The sequence below is a fragment of the Empidonax traillii genome, unplaced genomic scaffold (assembly GCF_003031625.1).
Source record: "Empidonax traillii isolate 1590-97213 ecotype Southwest subspecies unplaced genomic scaffold, ASM303162v1 scaffold624:size695616, whole genome shotgun sequence".
Classification (NCBI taxonomy): Eukaryota; Metazoa; Chordata; class Aves; order Passeriformes; family Tyrannidae; genus Empidonax; species Empidonax traillii.
Window position 1 is genome coordinate 444,812 of NW_020955817.1, and position 16,166 is coordinate 460,977.

The 16,166-nt window shown below is 39.9% G+C and overlaps 1 protein-coding gene across 1 annotated transcript in view; it reads right to left on the reverse strand.

Moving 5' to 3' along the window:
- Positions 1 to 16,166, reverse strand: part of CTDSPL (CTD small phosphatase like) — a 48,511-nt gene that overhangs the window by 23,631 nt on the left and 8,714 nt on the right. The window contains exons 2-3 of the mRNA XM_027898807.1: positions 9,369 to 9,523; positions 2,502 to 2,534 (exon numbers count right to left, since the gene is read on the reverse strand). Of these exons, the coding sequence (XP_027754608.1) occupies positions 2,502 to 2,534; positions 9,369 to 9,523 (188 nt within the window). The remainder of the gene's footprint in view (positions 1 to 2,501; positions 2,535 to 9,368; positions 9,524 to 16,166) is intronic.

Below are 16,166 nucleotides of genomic sequence, written 5' to 3' on the forward strand. Positions count from 1 at the left end.
GTTTTCTGAAGAACCTAACCTGTAGTTTCGTCCTTAGCGGTTACCTCTATCGATAACTAAGCAAAAATCCATGTTAACTCAATTAACTTCAAATTAATTGCAATTAATACAGGACAAATCTGCTTAGCAGAAGATCTATTGCACTGCATTGCACATATAAATGCATAGAAAAGCAACGCAAAACGCACATAAAGCAATGGAAGCTTTCAAACAGGTGATCTCAGCAGACAGCCAGGTTTTACACAGGCATTATAACGCTCCAAAAATCCTCCTATTTTGACTGGAGGCTTCGGTTTGAAAGTTTAATGAGTGGGGGAGTGGGCACAGATCTTTCCAGAGTCACTAAGGGGTTCTCTTATAAACTCTTGACATTTGCAACGAGCCCTATAAAAAGTAAATGTCCACTTAAATTGTGACCAAGCTCACTCTGTGTTTTATTAGATTTTCCTCCTGGTTAGTACAAGACATACAGTTCAAACAGCCCAGTTCTCATCCCTACGCAGCAAAGCATCAGGAATTTCTGCCTTAAGGGGTCTCAAAACTCACAGCTCAGAGTCGTCTCAGAGGGTCCCTCTGGACAAACAGCCCTTGGAAGGCTGGCAGAGAACATCACTAATTTTAGGTGGTGTTTTTTTCTCTAACATAATGTTGCATTTTCCTTCCTACCACTGTCTCCACGTGCAGCTCACTCGTGCCTTTATTTAGATGATGACATACTAATGGCTGGCTGGGCTCTGTCTGACAGCCAGGAGCACTCTGATACTGGAGAGTAAATGTCACACAACTGCCTGAGGGCGATGGTTGCTTGACAACCCTCCCCTGTCCTGCTGGAAGGAGCATCAGATGGCACCAGAGAAGGGGAGTGAGTGCGTTCTAAAGTCACCTGCTCGCTGAGAACTCTACGTCACGACTGCAGAGATAAGTTAATTTTACTGCCTTGTTAAAAGTGCTGGGAATATAGGTCAGCAAAATTATAGTTGAGCTTAAAAAAAAAAAAAAAAAAGAGGGGAAAAAAATTGAAATCCCTTCTTGAATCATTCATTTCCCTACCAGTACCCAAATCTAACAGAGCACTGCTTCAACACTGCAAAGACAGTGTTCTAACAAAGCATCTCATTTCAGTGATGTACCTGTCAGAGCTGTACTCATTTATCATTTCAGAATTTTGTTCTCTTTGAATTCTTATTCTGTTAATACCCGCACTCACTCTTAGCAAAGATTTTATTCCAGGTCAGAGCACAGCCAGAACATGTTTCATGTTCAAATAACTACCAGAAGAGGAACTACAGTCACCTAACTGAATTTGGCAGGTATGTAAAAAGAAAAGTAATTTAGGAATCAGTGTTTTCATCCATTCAGACTTTTTTTATTTCTAGACTTCCATATAGATAAATTCCTTGCATGCACATGTGTGTGTATTCAGACACACAAATACATGCATGAGCCATATCAGAAATATCAGGTAAGCAACAAAAAAGTAATTCCAAACAGTTCCTGAATCCAAGAAAAAACTGGTGAGAGAGGGAAGATGTGCACAGTCATAGTGATGTCCTGACACTGCTGCTCTGCAGGGTTCTTACAGGAGGCTTTGAAATGTTGGGCTACGTGAGGAGGAAGGAAAAAGACAACAAAAATTGGTATCTTGGGGAGTATCCAGGTCTTTAAAGGCTCCCAAATATCTCAAACAAGAGGGCTGTGTCAGTAACTCTGCACATCAGCACTGCTATTTTCAGGAAAACTCTGCATAATAAAGTATTATAAACAGCAAAGGAGCTAAAAAAAAAAAAAAAGTATTTTCAGATTTATAAAGCCTAAGCCTTCATCCTCATAAAAAAAAAAAAAAAGGAAAAAAAGGGCAGCTTTCTGACCAAAAAAGGTTAAAACTAATTAAATTAAAAGCTTCAGTTTGAAGAACTTCTTTTTTTCCCCTTCCTTTTATTTAGCCTTGAGAAATAATTCAGATGCCAAACAGCATTCCAAGTTTAATCCAGGGAAGATAAACAGAAATATCAAGGCCCATAAAACAGCAGCGGATACCAAGAGCATCATCTCAAACAAGGGCAGTAATGCAGCTCTAGTCAGTGTGCTCTGTTTTCCTAAAGTGAGTTGTTCCAATTAAGTTTCACAGTTTCTAACTCTTCCTTTCAATTGGAATACAGGGAAAAACGAGAGGAAAAGGTTTTTGTAGCTGTGTCTCACGTAGTGGTGGCGAGTCACCTTTTGCCTCTGTTAAAATAAGTAACTTCAGCTTTCAGAGTACTTCAAGCATTTCCAAAATGGCAAAAATTCAGATGAAATCCACATAAAACCCAAACTCTTCTTTTAGTCCCCGTGGAACACGTGCAGTTCAATTCATCTCTGAGTATACAACATCACAGACAGAACATAAAATCCTTTTGTTAACATGCAACACAAAACAGACCTGTTAGGACTGCAACATAAGATGAAACAAAGCAAAAGTTATGAAAATTATTAAAAGAAAAAGGGATAAAAATACATACACTTGGTATAGGCATGACCTGCATCTGGTCACCCTGGGGAAAAAGAAAAAAAAAAAAATCACTGTAAGGGTAATGGCTTTTAAAGGGTAGAACAAAGGTCTGGAGCAGTAAATGTAGCACTCAAACATTTTAAACCAAAAGTTCAAAGTATTCAAGAAACCAGGGTAAAAAAAAAAAAAAAAAGTAAAAACAGGGTCTTGCATTTTAGTTGCTGGAATGATCTGTTAGTACACTGGCATTTATGATTTATTTAGGAGACTGGACTGGTAAAACCCATGCTATGATTAATAAGAGATGGCAATAAGAAAGTACCTGTATTTACTGTAACTTTTTTCAGCTTTAAGATCTACTCATGGGTATATTTGTCAGTTTTCACTGCAGCAGCAAGAAGCTGAGCCAGACCTTGGTAGCAGGGCAGAAACCCACTCCTTGAACTGAACTTCACTTGAGACAACTGACTCAGAAAAAGCAGCATTTCCGCTTAGGCAATATAAAAAAATATATAAATACACAAAAAATATAAAATATATATTTATATAAAATATATAAAAACATATATATATTAAAAAATGACGATAAACTAACTCAAGAAATCTCACTTTCTTCACCCAGAAAGAAGCAACAGTATCAGAGCTCTTCCCACGGCCTCACTTTTTGTTATGTACTCAGGAGAAGGCAAGAAAGTCTTGGCCAGCTTGACTTTTTCTTCTTTTCCTGGGTCCTGATATACAAAGAGACAGTTCCAAAATGGAGAAAGGCTGGTCACTGGGTCACTGACTCAAATTTGTAAGGGACTGTGGAAAATGGGGACAGGCATTTGCTTTTTGGTAGGCACAGCACACACACAAAAAAAAAAAATAAAAGGAAGTTGATCCTTCTAGCATAGATACTACTTAGGTAGATGATTTAATTCTTGAAGACTTGGACAACACAGGCTCTGACTTCCAGCAGAGCAATTACTGAAAGAGCTGTTTTCTACATTAGCACAGCCTCTTCCAGCTGAGGAAGCCTTGTGCTTACTTGTTTTGATGTCTACCACAGTGTTGACACATCCCTGACAAACAGGAATAATTCAATATTAAAATCCCCCTTTTTAGTGCTAAAACATGAGAAATTTTTTACTGAAGTCTGACCAAAATCCTGAGAAGCTGAAGAAGCAACTACAGAGCAGCAACTACCATGAACTATCAAAACCTTTGCACTAGTAAAAACTACCAATGATTTCTAAAAAAACACACACACACACAAACTGGCAAGAATCCAAGTTTGCCTCAGGGTAATAGCAATAAGAAAAGAAAAAGATTTTAATTCAGTACATTGATGTTCTGTTAGTGGAACTGGCTTTCATGGGAATCCAGAACTGAAGTTGCTACAGGACTTGCATAACTGTTTGCTTTATTTTCCTCAAAGAATTTCTTAAATAATGATATTAATAATAATAATAATAATAAAAAAAGGGAGTAAATTTCCTAAGAGGAACCCTAAACGTTCCTCTGCAAACATCAAAAAGGTAAAGATGAGAACAGCAAAAAAACAAGCAGAAGGATAATTGCACGAGTCTGCAGGGAAATTGTGAGTACTCACGAACAGGGAAATGCTTTTTAAAAAACAAGCCTGCTATGGGAAACTTCTTGAAAGTGTCCTGCCTCATTTCCTACTGCCTTGGAACAGGAAGGGAAATAGGTCACACCGGTATCGTTTGAAAGAGATGACGGCATTTATTGAAGGCTTTCCACGAGCTCCTGATGTTGGGAACAGGACAAAGCTGTTCCTAGAATGCCAAAATTTCCCCATTGTATCGCTAAAATAACCCAGGAACTGATTTGTCCAGCCACTGAAATCAGGGTTGAGGTTTTTTTTTTCATGGCACACTATATACAGATGAAATGATAAATCCTATCTCTTCCCTTAGCTGTGTAATTTTGGTTTAGAGACACATTTCCAGTACCATGTCGTTCATTGATGCTGTCTATGGTCTTGTGTGGGATCAATGAGCACCAAGTGACAGGCCACATTATTTTGATTTTATTTTAAGAACAGTCTGTATTCAAAGATAAGGAGCTGTTTCATTTTAGAGAAAAATCTGCTATTTTGATCAGCTTCATCATATCCATTTCTTTAATACAAAGCATATTCTAGACCATGACAGGTTCTTTAAAAACAGTAATATAGTTATTATTGGACTCTTTCACTGACTTTCAATATCAAGCTTTGCCTCTTAATATGGAGGACTTTTTGGGAGGTAAAGAAGGTCAGAATGAGTAAACAACGAGAGAGGAACCAAGCACAGATGTGCAGAGGGGGTTTTGTTTTCTAAACAGACCTTCCATACCACATGTTGATGGTGGCAAACAGAACCAAACATTAGGAATTTTCCTGCTCAGATCAGCAAAGGTTAAGTAGGGGAAAAAGTACTAGGATTTACATTAATCTCAATTATCTTCTTTCACGCTGGACAGTGAAAGTGGATGCCACATCCATTCAGAAAGCGTGCCATTAACTGTCTCCTCCTCAAAGAGACCACGCTTGTGCTGCTCCTCAAGGTCTCCTGCATGAAGGAGAGACCACTGTGACCTCAAGAAAGTACTCCCTACAAGCTGTTTTTCTCATTTTGATGGACCATATATCCATGTGGGATAGAGAAGATCCTTTTTCCTGCACTGTGTTAAAAACAGATTCCTGAAGCAGAGAACAGTGCTGGAGACATGACCACAGGTCATCAAAACGGTTTTCCAGCATCACCTCGGAGATGATGGTAACAGCAAAAAGCAGTGGGGAGAAGGAGCCCTGACTTTTGTAGTAATTAGGATGGGTGAGGTGGGAATTCAGTTATAGGGCAAGCAGCAGGGGCAGCTGCAGCCCCCAGAATAAACCTCCTTCTAATTCTGTCTTCTTCCCTGTTGAGTGTGGATCAAGACCTTCTCCTCTAATCCAACAAATATAAAAAAAAAAACTTCCCTCATTCATGCTTCATCTCGTTAACACGAGCCATCTGCCTGATTTGGATCTCAGTGTGAAACAAAAGCAAGGATAACTCCAGTGGAAGTGGGTTGTGAGCGAAATGGCAAAGTGCCGATAGACTTGTCAGAGCTGCCTCACCCACCAGGGCTGAGAGCAGAGGGAACAAAAAGCTATTTTGCATCTAGCTGTTTTCACCTCTCTCTCTCTCTCTCTCTCTGGATCCCACTCCCTGAAGCCTGAGTGAATGAAATCTGTTATCTGCAAACACCTCAAAGCTCAGATAACAGACTTACCCAGAAGAAAAAAAAAACAAAAACAACTTACATCCAGAAAAAACTGCACAAATTGAGTCAGGTTGCCAACAAAAGAACGGGAGTCGAGATTCGAATTTATTCAGAAGAAAACAAAAACTCTGTCCCCTAACCAAAAAAATAAAATGTGGGCTGGAAGGTGTTGGGGAGCTGCCTGCTGCTGCTGCTGAGGAGGCAGGAAAAAAATCACCACGGGTTTCACGAGGCTGAACATTGTGTGCTCCCAGTGACACATCTGGCTCAGCATCCAAGCTGCAGGCAGGCTGGTATACCCACTGCCACAGACATGACAGCTTCACAGCACATCTCCACGCTGTGCTAAATGGCTGCTGCATTTTAAGAAAAACAAATATACCGCAGTTTCAGTAAATACAAGTTACTGTTGGAAAAAAAAATGTTGTATTGAAACTTTAGAGACGGAATGGACCATTCATTACCAGTATTAGAGTCACACTTGGACAAGCAGCTGCTCTGTGAGGAGAAGGTTTAAAAGTGAACTCAATACTTTAAAGAAGTTTTTGGGCTTTTTTTTTTCCCCCCTTAACAGAACAGAAGTCAGTGCTGAAAAAAACTGTTTATTCAAAACCATTTGGTGTTTCTTCCAATCCTATGAAGAAGTGACATGACACTTGACATGTCAAGCATCATCAAGTCACATCATGAAGCACTGATTAATTTGAAGCACTGATTTCATTTTTTCTAGTACAGCCAAATAACAGTAAAAATAAAAATTAAATCACACAATGCAATTACTCTGAACAAAATTTCACAACTGTGTTCTCAATTATTTGATAGAATACTCTCCCCTGCTTTCCTTCCTTCTTGAACAGGTCAGCAGTTAAAGAATCAAGATTCCTGATTAGAAGGGAGTCAGCTTGTCACATCAACTTCAGCTTCAAGAATATGCCAGAAGCAACACAGAACAAACACTGAATTCCTGTGAAACCAGCAGTTGTCTTCCCCACTCCTTCCCTTTCTCCGAAGTTTTTATCACCAGTTTTCATGTAACAACTCCACTGAACAGTGAAGACAGAAGGAAAGTACATCCAAGCCATTTTATATGAGTTTTTAGTGGTAAATGTTCATTGTCCAATGTTCTTTGTTCATTTTTGAAGGAAAGGGTCACAACACCTGAGCTGACTGGGCCACGGCCAGAGGTGAACTGTGATGTGATAATTAATTAATAAAACACATAAATGAGACAGCAGGTATAAGTAAGTGATCATTTGAGCAGCAGTTCAACAGAATTCTAACCTGGCAATGGGAAAAATGTAAGAAAGAGCTTTAATTTAACAGCAGAGAGGTTTAAGCAGTGTGTTGTCAACCTTTATTTTCTCTCCTGAAACAGGTAATTTGGTCATTCCTGGATATTTAATTTCACCAATTCAGAATCCAAAGCCCACTGTTGCATGTACTTTCCCCCATTAATTAGCATTTCTGAGTCTAGACAAGATGTTCAGTGTAACTCCATCAAATTCAAGCAGCCTGCACAGTTCTAAAACAGCTCTCCTGGCAAAAAGCACCATCCTGACAGGGTAACAATATTCCAACATATCCAAGTCTTCAACACTCTTTTTCTTCCTTTAAAGAATTTCGTATTTACACTGTGTTAGCACTCAATAAAAAAAGCACATAAAACACATACAAAGCTTATTAGTCCTTAATACTGCATGTGTAATACTGCAGACATAAGTCTGTGACATGACTATAAAATAGTCATGTCACAGACTTATCTGCACTGAAGAACAACCTAAAAGTTCAGCTGTACTGGATTTTTTCTACAAAAGGTTTGAGTATCTGAGTGCCTTTCATTCAGTTAAAGAAAATACACTCTTTAATTAAACTCTCTTCAACATGTTCCTTGAGGTTTTTTTTTTAACTCTTTAAAGTTTTAACCTGGTAATTCTGCGAATGCTTCTCTTCCAAATACCCCTTGAATTTTTTTTACTCGAGTTTTAATCTGCTAATTCTACGAACGCTGTGATTTGTGCCTTGGTCTCATGTGCAAGTGTTGCACAGCTCCCAAAACTGCTCACTGAGGCAGCAGAGTGGGGATGGAGCACTCGTGTGTGAGCACATGAGCCAATCACTCACTCAAGGCATAAGATTTACTTAGAAAGTAATTAAGTGTTTCACAAAATACAATCTGGAAATTGCTGGTTCCAGACCGTTTTTACTCATGTTTTCTGTAGCAAAAAAACCCTAAACTTTGTTTTATGGTTTTCTTTCTAATGAACTCCCATTCTCTCTCAGCTGTAGTTTTGCCAGTAGCCTCACTTCAGCCTACTCTCCATTCCCCAGCACAGTGGAAAGGGAAATTTTAATAGCTTCCAATTCCTTTTTTTTTTTCTCAGATGAATGTGTGTGCACATGCTACACACTACTCAGCTTTCCCTTCAGCACATCCAGGCTGGATTTCCCTCATTTCAGTCAGAATGTACCTTGGCTAGCAGAAGAAGTCTAAAAATACATGTACAATTCCTCCTCTTGGCAGAATTCTCAGGGCACTTCACCTCTGCGTGAGCAGTTTCAGCATGAACTGCTCCAGCTCAGATTTCACCTCCACACGTACTCTCAGTCTCCCATCACTTTAATCTGCTTTCACCAAGCAGTTCCTCTGCTCTTTTCTCCTGAGCTTTTCAGGATTCAATCATATAACCAGCAAAATCCAAATTGGGATAAAATGGACTGGACAAGGTACGTAAGGAATCAGCTGCATCAGACACGAAAAATTACGAGAAAAGCAGGAGGGTGATTCTGGGATCTCCATTTCTGCTATTACTCCCCACCAGGGATAACACCTACATCTCCAATTTCAAAGTCCTGGAAAATTGTATGGAAAAGATGGCACTCCTGTGTTTGCCATACTGAACTGAAATTCTTCAGCTCGAGACACAAACGCTCTCAGCTTTACCAGAGTTAAAAAGAACACATAAAATCATTAATGTTGTGATTTTATGAATATGGCAAAGCAATATAATTACCGGAATTCAACGGAAGTAACATTTTGCTGTTACACAAAATGGTTTGAAGTGCTAAAATTTCTATCAATTGATTTGACTTATTAGGTAAAACAAAGCTTAATAATATGGAAAAAAATGGCCCAAAGCTGATATTTCTGGTTGGATTCAGCATGTATTAAGTGGAAGTGAACTGTTTAGAGAAAAATGTCCAAATAATGGTTCTCCCCCGTGATGACTTGCTTTTCTGTCACTAAAAACCCCTTTTAAGTGATATTTAAAAGACTGGACACATTTTAACCTTCCTGTAATCACGAAAGGGAATCAAAGCCAGAGACAACTCAGCAGCTGGAATTTTATGAGAAGTCTACCTTATTTGAGTGTCTCAAGTCAGGTTTTAAATGTTGTTTGCTTATAAAACAAAACCAGCCAACACTTCCCATGGAAATAGGAGTTTTAAACTGCAACTGAATAGAAAGTATTAGCAATTCACCATCAGGACAGCGATTTTTTTTCTGTAAAGCATGACAGGTTTCCCTCGGCGGGGGGGAACAGTTAGGACAAACCTTTGGGAGCAGAGTTAAACCTTGGTTACAAAGGACCCGTATGAGAGCAAAATAAGATAAAATCCTGACCTTCTGAAGTCCTCCATTCTCCTCCACCAAAGGAGGCAGAGCACTGGTGCTATTGGTAGATGGTGGCTCGACATTGTAGTCACGAAAGCAGCAGAATAAGGTGCTAAAGATACTTCGACTCCTCTGCTTCTTCAAGCTGATATTACATTGGGACACTGGGAAGAAAAAAAAAACACATAGCAGAAAAATAAATTCACGTATGCACACCTGGTTTTCCAGACCACAACAACTGCATTTAAGATGTGTAGTTGTTGTACTCAGAAGTCTTTAGCAAGATAACCTTAGAGACACTCCATCATACTGAGACCCACTTCCATCTCAACACGTTTTTTTCCCTTGTTAGACTCATATGGTGACGTCAGCCCACTACAATCATACTGAGACCGTATTCCAAGAGAGTTTTCCAAGTAATATCCAAAGCAGATACTGTAAATACACACAAAAACTTGCTGCTAAAATGTGTCTCTGGACTGAGGAAGGAGAAGATCTAAACCAAAAGAGACCCACCAAACGCCTGCCGATGCCTGGGCATAGATTCCTGCCAGATACAGCACCACGTGTGGAACATTTAAAACTCCTGCAAGGGCCAGGGGAAACTCTGAGATGTTCCTGAGTTTCCTCTGTTACTGCTTTGACAGCGTTGCTGGAGGACAAAAAGACACAACCCAGAGGCAGCGCTGGGAGCTGCACCAACAGCTGCAGGAACAAGGCAGCAGAGGGTGTTACTAAATAAACAGGAGCCCTGGCCTTGCTTTTCAACTTGCTTATTGGTCCACTAGGACTGGGGAAAAAAAAAAAAATAGTAACGTGGTAAAAAAAAATTACATACAGCTCACTGAAAGCAAGTGCAGCATTTTTAAAGACTGAAAAGTGTAGATAAAAAGCAGTTCGGAGGAAAGAAATGCACATAGGACATTTCTAGGGATTTCTAGGGAATTTATGGATTCCCCTAAAGATTCAAGCTCCTGAGAATTAAATCTTGAATGCACATTAAAATAAAATGGAGTAATACAGAAGAGCTGAAAAAAAGTTTTAGAGTATTTTAAGTAATATTTGATTTGATCACCAAATATTTTAATGATCCATTGTTACACTTCCAGGTACTACCTATCTAGAAGTATTTGTAGGAAACCAAACACTGCCCCAACCCAAAGTTAGAGGGTGAGTGGAATTCTCGGTGAGTTCCATCACACACATTAATTTACAATTCCCCATCTTCCCTCTCCTCTCAGATTATTAGGGGACTGCCACGTCTACCTGAATGCACAAATACATCAACACAAATAACACAATTATTAATACATAAAGAAAACTTCAGCAGAAGAAGAGTTGGGTGTGGGATGGATCTGACCTCCCTGGAAAACCTGAGGGATGGATTCCACCATGCTCTGAAGGTGAGCAGTTCACGTGTGAACACAGTAAAGATTCTGAGTGACCTTTCAAGTGCTCTCTGAAAGCAGAAACCAAATCTTCTGATTTTGCAGGCCCAGCATAAGTTAGACATCCAGACTGCCAGCTCTAAAAGCACCTGTGAGGTGTACAGCAAGTCCAACGGTGATTTTCTGATCTCCATACAGTCTGTATTCTTGGTCTTTCAGTATGTAAAGGGAGCTTACAAAAAAGAGGGAGAGCAACTTCTACACAGGCAGAGAGCAACAGGACAAGGGGGAACCATTTCAAATTTAAAGATGAGAGATTTAAATGAGATATTAGGAACAAATTCTTCCCTGTGAGGGTGGGGAGGCCCTGGCACAGGTTACCCAGAGAAGCTGTGGCTGCCCCAGCCCTGGAAGTGTCCAAGGTCAGGTTGGATGGGGCTTGGAGCAACCTGGGATAGTGGAAAGTGTCCCTTCCCATGGCAGGAGGTTGGAACTAGATTGTCTTTAATGTCCCTTCCAACCCAAACTATTTTAGGATTCTGCAGTGAGCCATGCTCAGGTTCAGTTAATAATTAAGAGAAAAGTGCACCAGTATCAAAAACTAAAAGTCTGTAAAAACTTCCACCATTTAAAAAGTGCTCAGATAAGAGAATAAAGTCAGAATTGTGCACAGATTTGTGCGTGCCCGCGAGCCTAAGGAAGGTGTTTCATTACTTTAAAAGGCATCTGTAAACTGAAACCAATCTAACGCTGCTTATCAATACTCCAGTCAAACAGAAAACACACACACAACTCTGGCCACTGCTGGTACAAGTTACAGTAAAAGACTCATTCTCAGAATGTCACATTCTGTTTGCAGCAACATGAGTTCAGAAATCCCCAAAGGATGCCTGGGCAGCTGGGAAGCACTTTTTTTAAAAACAGCAAGAGAGCTGGTATAGCAAACACAAGCAAGTTTGTTGCAATATAATCCAGGCAAGGAGAACTCCTTTCCGACATTAAAAATTGAAATATGCTGAAATTAGAACGGGAAGAACAATGCTGTGTGTCCTGTTCCCCGCAGCTAGTGCCACAGAAACCTTCCTCATAATTTTTATTTTGTTTCCACCCTCTGTTTAAGAATATGAGGGCAAATAATGCCATTTGAATGCAGGTATGAATTACAGTAGTGTGTTTAAACTCTTAACTTGCAGCAGATCAGTGGGAACACCACAAGCATTTCAGAAATAACAGCTGTATCTTCTCTACTTACCACAGAAAGAGGCAGTAAACAGAAAATTGTCTAAATAAACATTCAAAAATCTCAGACAAAAGAAATACTGATTGTTTCAAACCTTCTAAGAATACTTGGATCAAATCACACATTCGAAATCTGACCACTCCCTCTCACTTACTGAAATATTTGTTCTAGGAAAAATAATCCTTCATGTTGGTTTTAGTCTTGACAATTTTGCCATTCATAACACAGTGGTGTTTTAAATAGGTCTTTCCACTAATTCAGATGTTATTTTAAAGGGATATTCTTTAAAAATAATGTATTATAGAGGCTTTACTGTGACTCAATCAGTGATAATTCTGGATGCAGTAAGGAACTGAAATCCAAGTGGATTTACGTGCTGGGCTGTATTAACATGCACAGGTATTATCATATGTAGAAAAAACTTCCACCATATCTCATTCTTAGCAACTATGACAGTGTTGTGCATCATGGAAAATATTTTCCCCTTCCTTGGTTACACTGAACCACCTGCAATCCATGTGCTGTTTGCTGGATTTGCTCTTCTTAAAGCAGTGACAGTGCAAATATAACAACCACAAAGGTGAAAAGAAGCATTAATGTTGAATCACTGCCAGTAAATTTTAAAAAGGCAAAACTGCAGAGGACAAAACCCGGCATTCCTTAAAAGCTTACAGGTAAGACCAGGTAGTAATGATAACGGAAGGGTAAACTGAATTAGCTAAACTCCAAGTGTGAGTGGCATCCAGCACATGGAATTTTAGGGGGCATTTTCTCCCCCATCCTCCATTTTTCAGAACTTGCAACTTCAGTTTCTGGAGCAGTTCTCAACCAATTCTGCTTTCATTTCTTCGTCCCATCACATTTTGAACCTACACTGACTTTTAGTGCCCAAAGCATCCTGTGGCAGGAAGGTCCACAGCTCTGCCAAGAGTTCAGCTGCTTCATCACTCTGACCCTCCTTGTTTCTACAGCCTCTAATTCACATTTTTGAGCAGGAGGAACTAGAACACACACACAATATCCAGGATGAAAGGAGAGCACCATGAATTTATACACCCACACAACACTTTGTTCTCTTACTTTCCTAATCTTTCCTGATATCTTATTTGAGTTTTACAACAAGTGAGCGCTGGGCTAACGCGATTTTTCAGATCTGATTATAACACCAAGATCTCTTCATTAGTAGATATTTCAGGCATCACTGCAAATGTAAATCAAGAATTCTTATCTCTTCCCTTGCAGAAAATGTCACATGTATCCACACTTAATTCCATCTGCTAGTCATTCAGAATCAAGCTGCCTTCCTACAACTCTTCAGTTTGGTTTTAGGTGTATATACAGGTGTACATCTATGCACAGACAGCTACAAAAATGCACAAACAAACACTCAAGCCTTTCCCTTACAAATTTTGTCACCTTATTTCCTTCTCCATGTGGTTTAAGGCCACACTGAAGAGCAGACTGCACAGGTCCCTATGTAACTGCTTCCCCAGGGATCTCATGGAGGTCTGCAAGAGCCTTCAGTGGAGCACTTAGTCAAAATACCTGAATTTGGAAAAGGTTACTTGCAGCCAGGGTCACAAAAAAGAGCACAGTTCTTCCTGTGTAGAAGGGAAGTCCCTCTGGTACAGATTTCCCCTAATTCAGAAGTATAGGGTCTGACCTATAATTTCCAGAAGCCATTTCTAAGGACAAGACTCATTGATCATTACCCATGTGCTACCCACCCACTGCCTGTGGGTATGTTAATTCCTGAATTAACCTGGAACCTTCTGGAATCCAAAGCTGGTCCACATAGAACTGTGCTTATCAAGGTCTTCTGGCAAGTCCTCATAAACCCAGTAAGCCTGGGGAGGGGTTCGAGGAAAGATAAAGGCAAGTTTTAAAATAAACTACTGTATCACATAAGCTTAGATGGAAGTATGGAACCATACTGGGGGGTTGGACAAAGAGAATAGGAAGAAAACACCCCACAACAAAGCCCAAATATTACAGGCAAATGGTATAATAGAAATTAACACCAGAACTCATCTACAGCATCTTCTCCAACCTCCCTTCACACAAACCATCCTTGGGAGGCACAAGGGTTGTGCTGCTCCTCTCCCACCAGGACAGTTCCAGCAGCAGCACAAGCCACACAGGAAAGGAAAAGATTTTCCCTCGTGCGCTGAATTCTAAAGAAGTTCGGTTCAGGGCTTCTCCCACCCGATTTTGCTGCAGGGGTGTGAAATTTCCACAGCAGATTGCCGTGCAGCCTCGTACAACCAACCCCTGGCTGCTGCAGGAAGCCACCACGGGATAACTGGAAGGCTCCAAGCCCACCCCTCTGCAGCCACAAGCGAGCTAATTGCCGCTGGGTTTTTCCTAATTAAATGAATGCAATATCCAGTTCTCCCAAATAACGTAAGCCGGGTAATGAAGAGATTTTCCGCTTACAGATGAACTCGCTAAATGCAATAAAACGAACATCTGGGTAGGGTGAGCTCTCCGCTAAGAAATTTGTTTATAACAGAGGATGGAAAGAGCCCAGTCAGAATTAAGTGATATTAAACAAAGGCATTCTTCAAAGGAAGCAGTTTTGAAATCTATACATGATTAGAAATGCCTAATTTCTCAAACTTCTTAAGAGGCTGTATCTGATCTTGTTAGAAAAGTAAAATTTTATATCCTACATGCCTCAAGACAGAAAGAGTTAAGTCGAAAACCATTAACTTGCTTGTACAGCTCTTCTTTTTGTGATGTATTGGCCAGGATAAAAATTGTTTTACAACACTTGGTGCCAAATGTGCACGTGACACCCATGTAACTCTGGTTTTAAATGCCACTTGCAGTTTATTAGTGGAAGGTTCAATCTCCCTTGTAAACTTTGCAGAAAATACAGAAATGACAGCACTGTCACGTACCTGAAACAACCACCCACAACTGGTTGAACCTTCAAACATGTACAGCAAATTGCTCTGCTGAAATTCAGCATGATAGACCCCAGAATTATCTTCATTTCGACTGAAGCTGGCAACCCTTTCCCCTCCAACAGAATAATTAAATAAATGTAAGGTTTTGGGTTTTTTCCACTGAAATTATTACTTTGAAGGGAGGGATTCCAGATTAGTTTAGTGAAATAAAAATCTTTCCAAACCATTTAGCTCTCCCTCTCCACAATCCCCTTTTCACAGGCACTGCATTAGTAGTTTGCTCTGAGTGGAGCTGATCACATAGTTATGGACAAGAAAAATGCTTAAATACGTAAGACAGGTAAGGATATGGGGGAAAAATACCCAAGTAACTTGCTTGTATTTCTGAGATAATTTCTTTAGGTCACTGCACTTGGATCTCAAAAACTGTCAATATGATTTATTTTAGGGAACTTTAGGAAAAACTGAACATTACCCTCATTAACCCATTCCATGATGTTTTGAAGAACAAGCTCAGAAACTGCAACATTTGTGCTAAAATGATATTGTTACACAAGAACAGTTTATCCCATTCAAACACTGAAGTTACCTAGCGGGTATCAGAACACTACAGTTTGCTTTCCATACCTCCAAAAGTCCTACAAAAATACAATTTCACATAGCACCTAGGACAAAAGGACAAAACTCATCAGGATGGATGTTAAGACAGCTAAAGATGTACAAAATAAAAAACACCTCTGCCTAAACAAACAACGCTTCGAAAACATTTCAGTTGCAGCAGCTTAAAGCTAAAAAAACCCCTTCTTTTGCCCTACATGAATTATTTATTACAGTCCTCAAACCTGGGTGGATTAAATACCTGCCACTGGTTACTGGATGCTAATATTTTAAGGATCAAAAGCAGTGAAACTCTAAAGTCACTTTTTTAAGACACGACTGGGAACTCAGCACTGCTGTCTCTGCTCAGGCTGTGAGGCTTCGTGAAACGTAGCCAGCAAATGTTAAAAACAGCAACTGTACACAGAAGCCTCTTAACTGACAAGGAGGGATAAGAAACCATGAAAAGGTTCAAAACAGCCCAAAAAGCTGACAGATCTTCAAGGCAAATTCCAAAACCTTAAAGCTGTTGCTACCCTTCAGTCTGCACACTGAGGTTTGGTTGGACACGTATGTATGATGGTATAACCTTCACGTGTGTCAGCTTCTCATATGAGTCATGATTTAAACACCTCTTGCAGTATCCAAGAAGTCAGGAGGGCTGCTACTG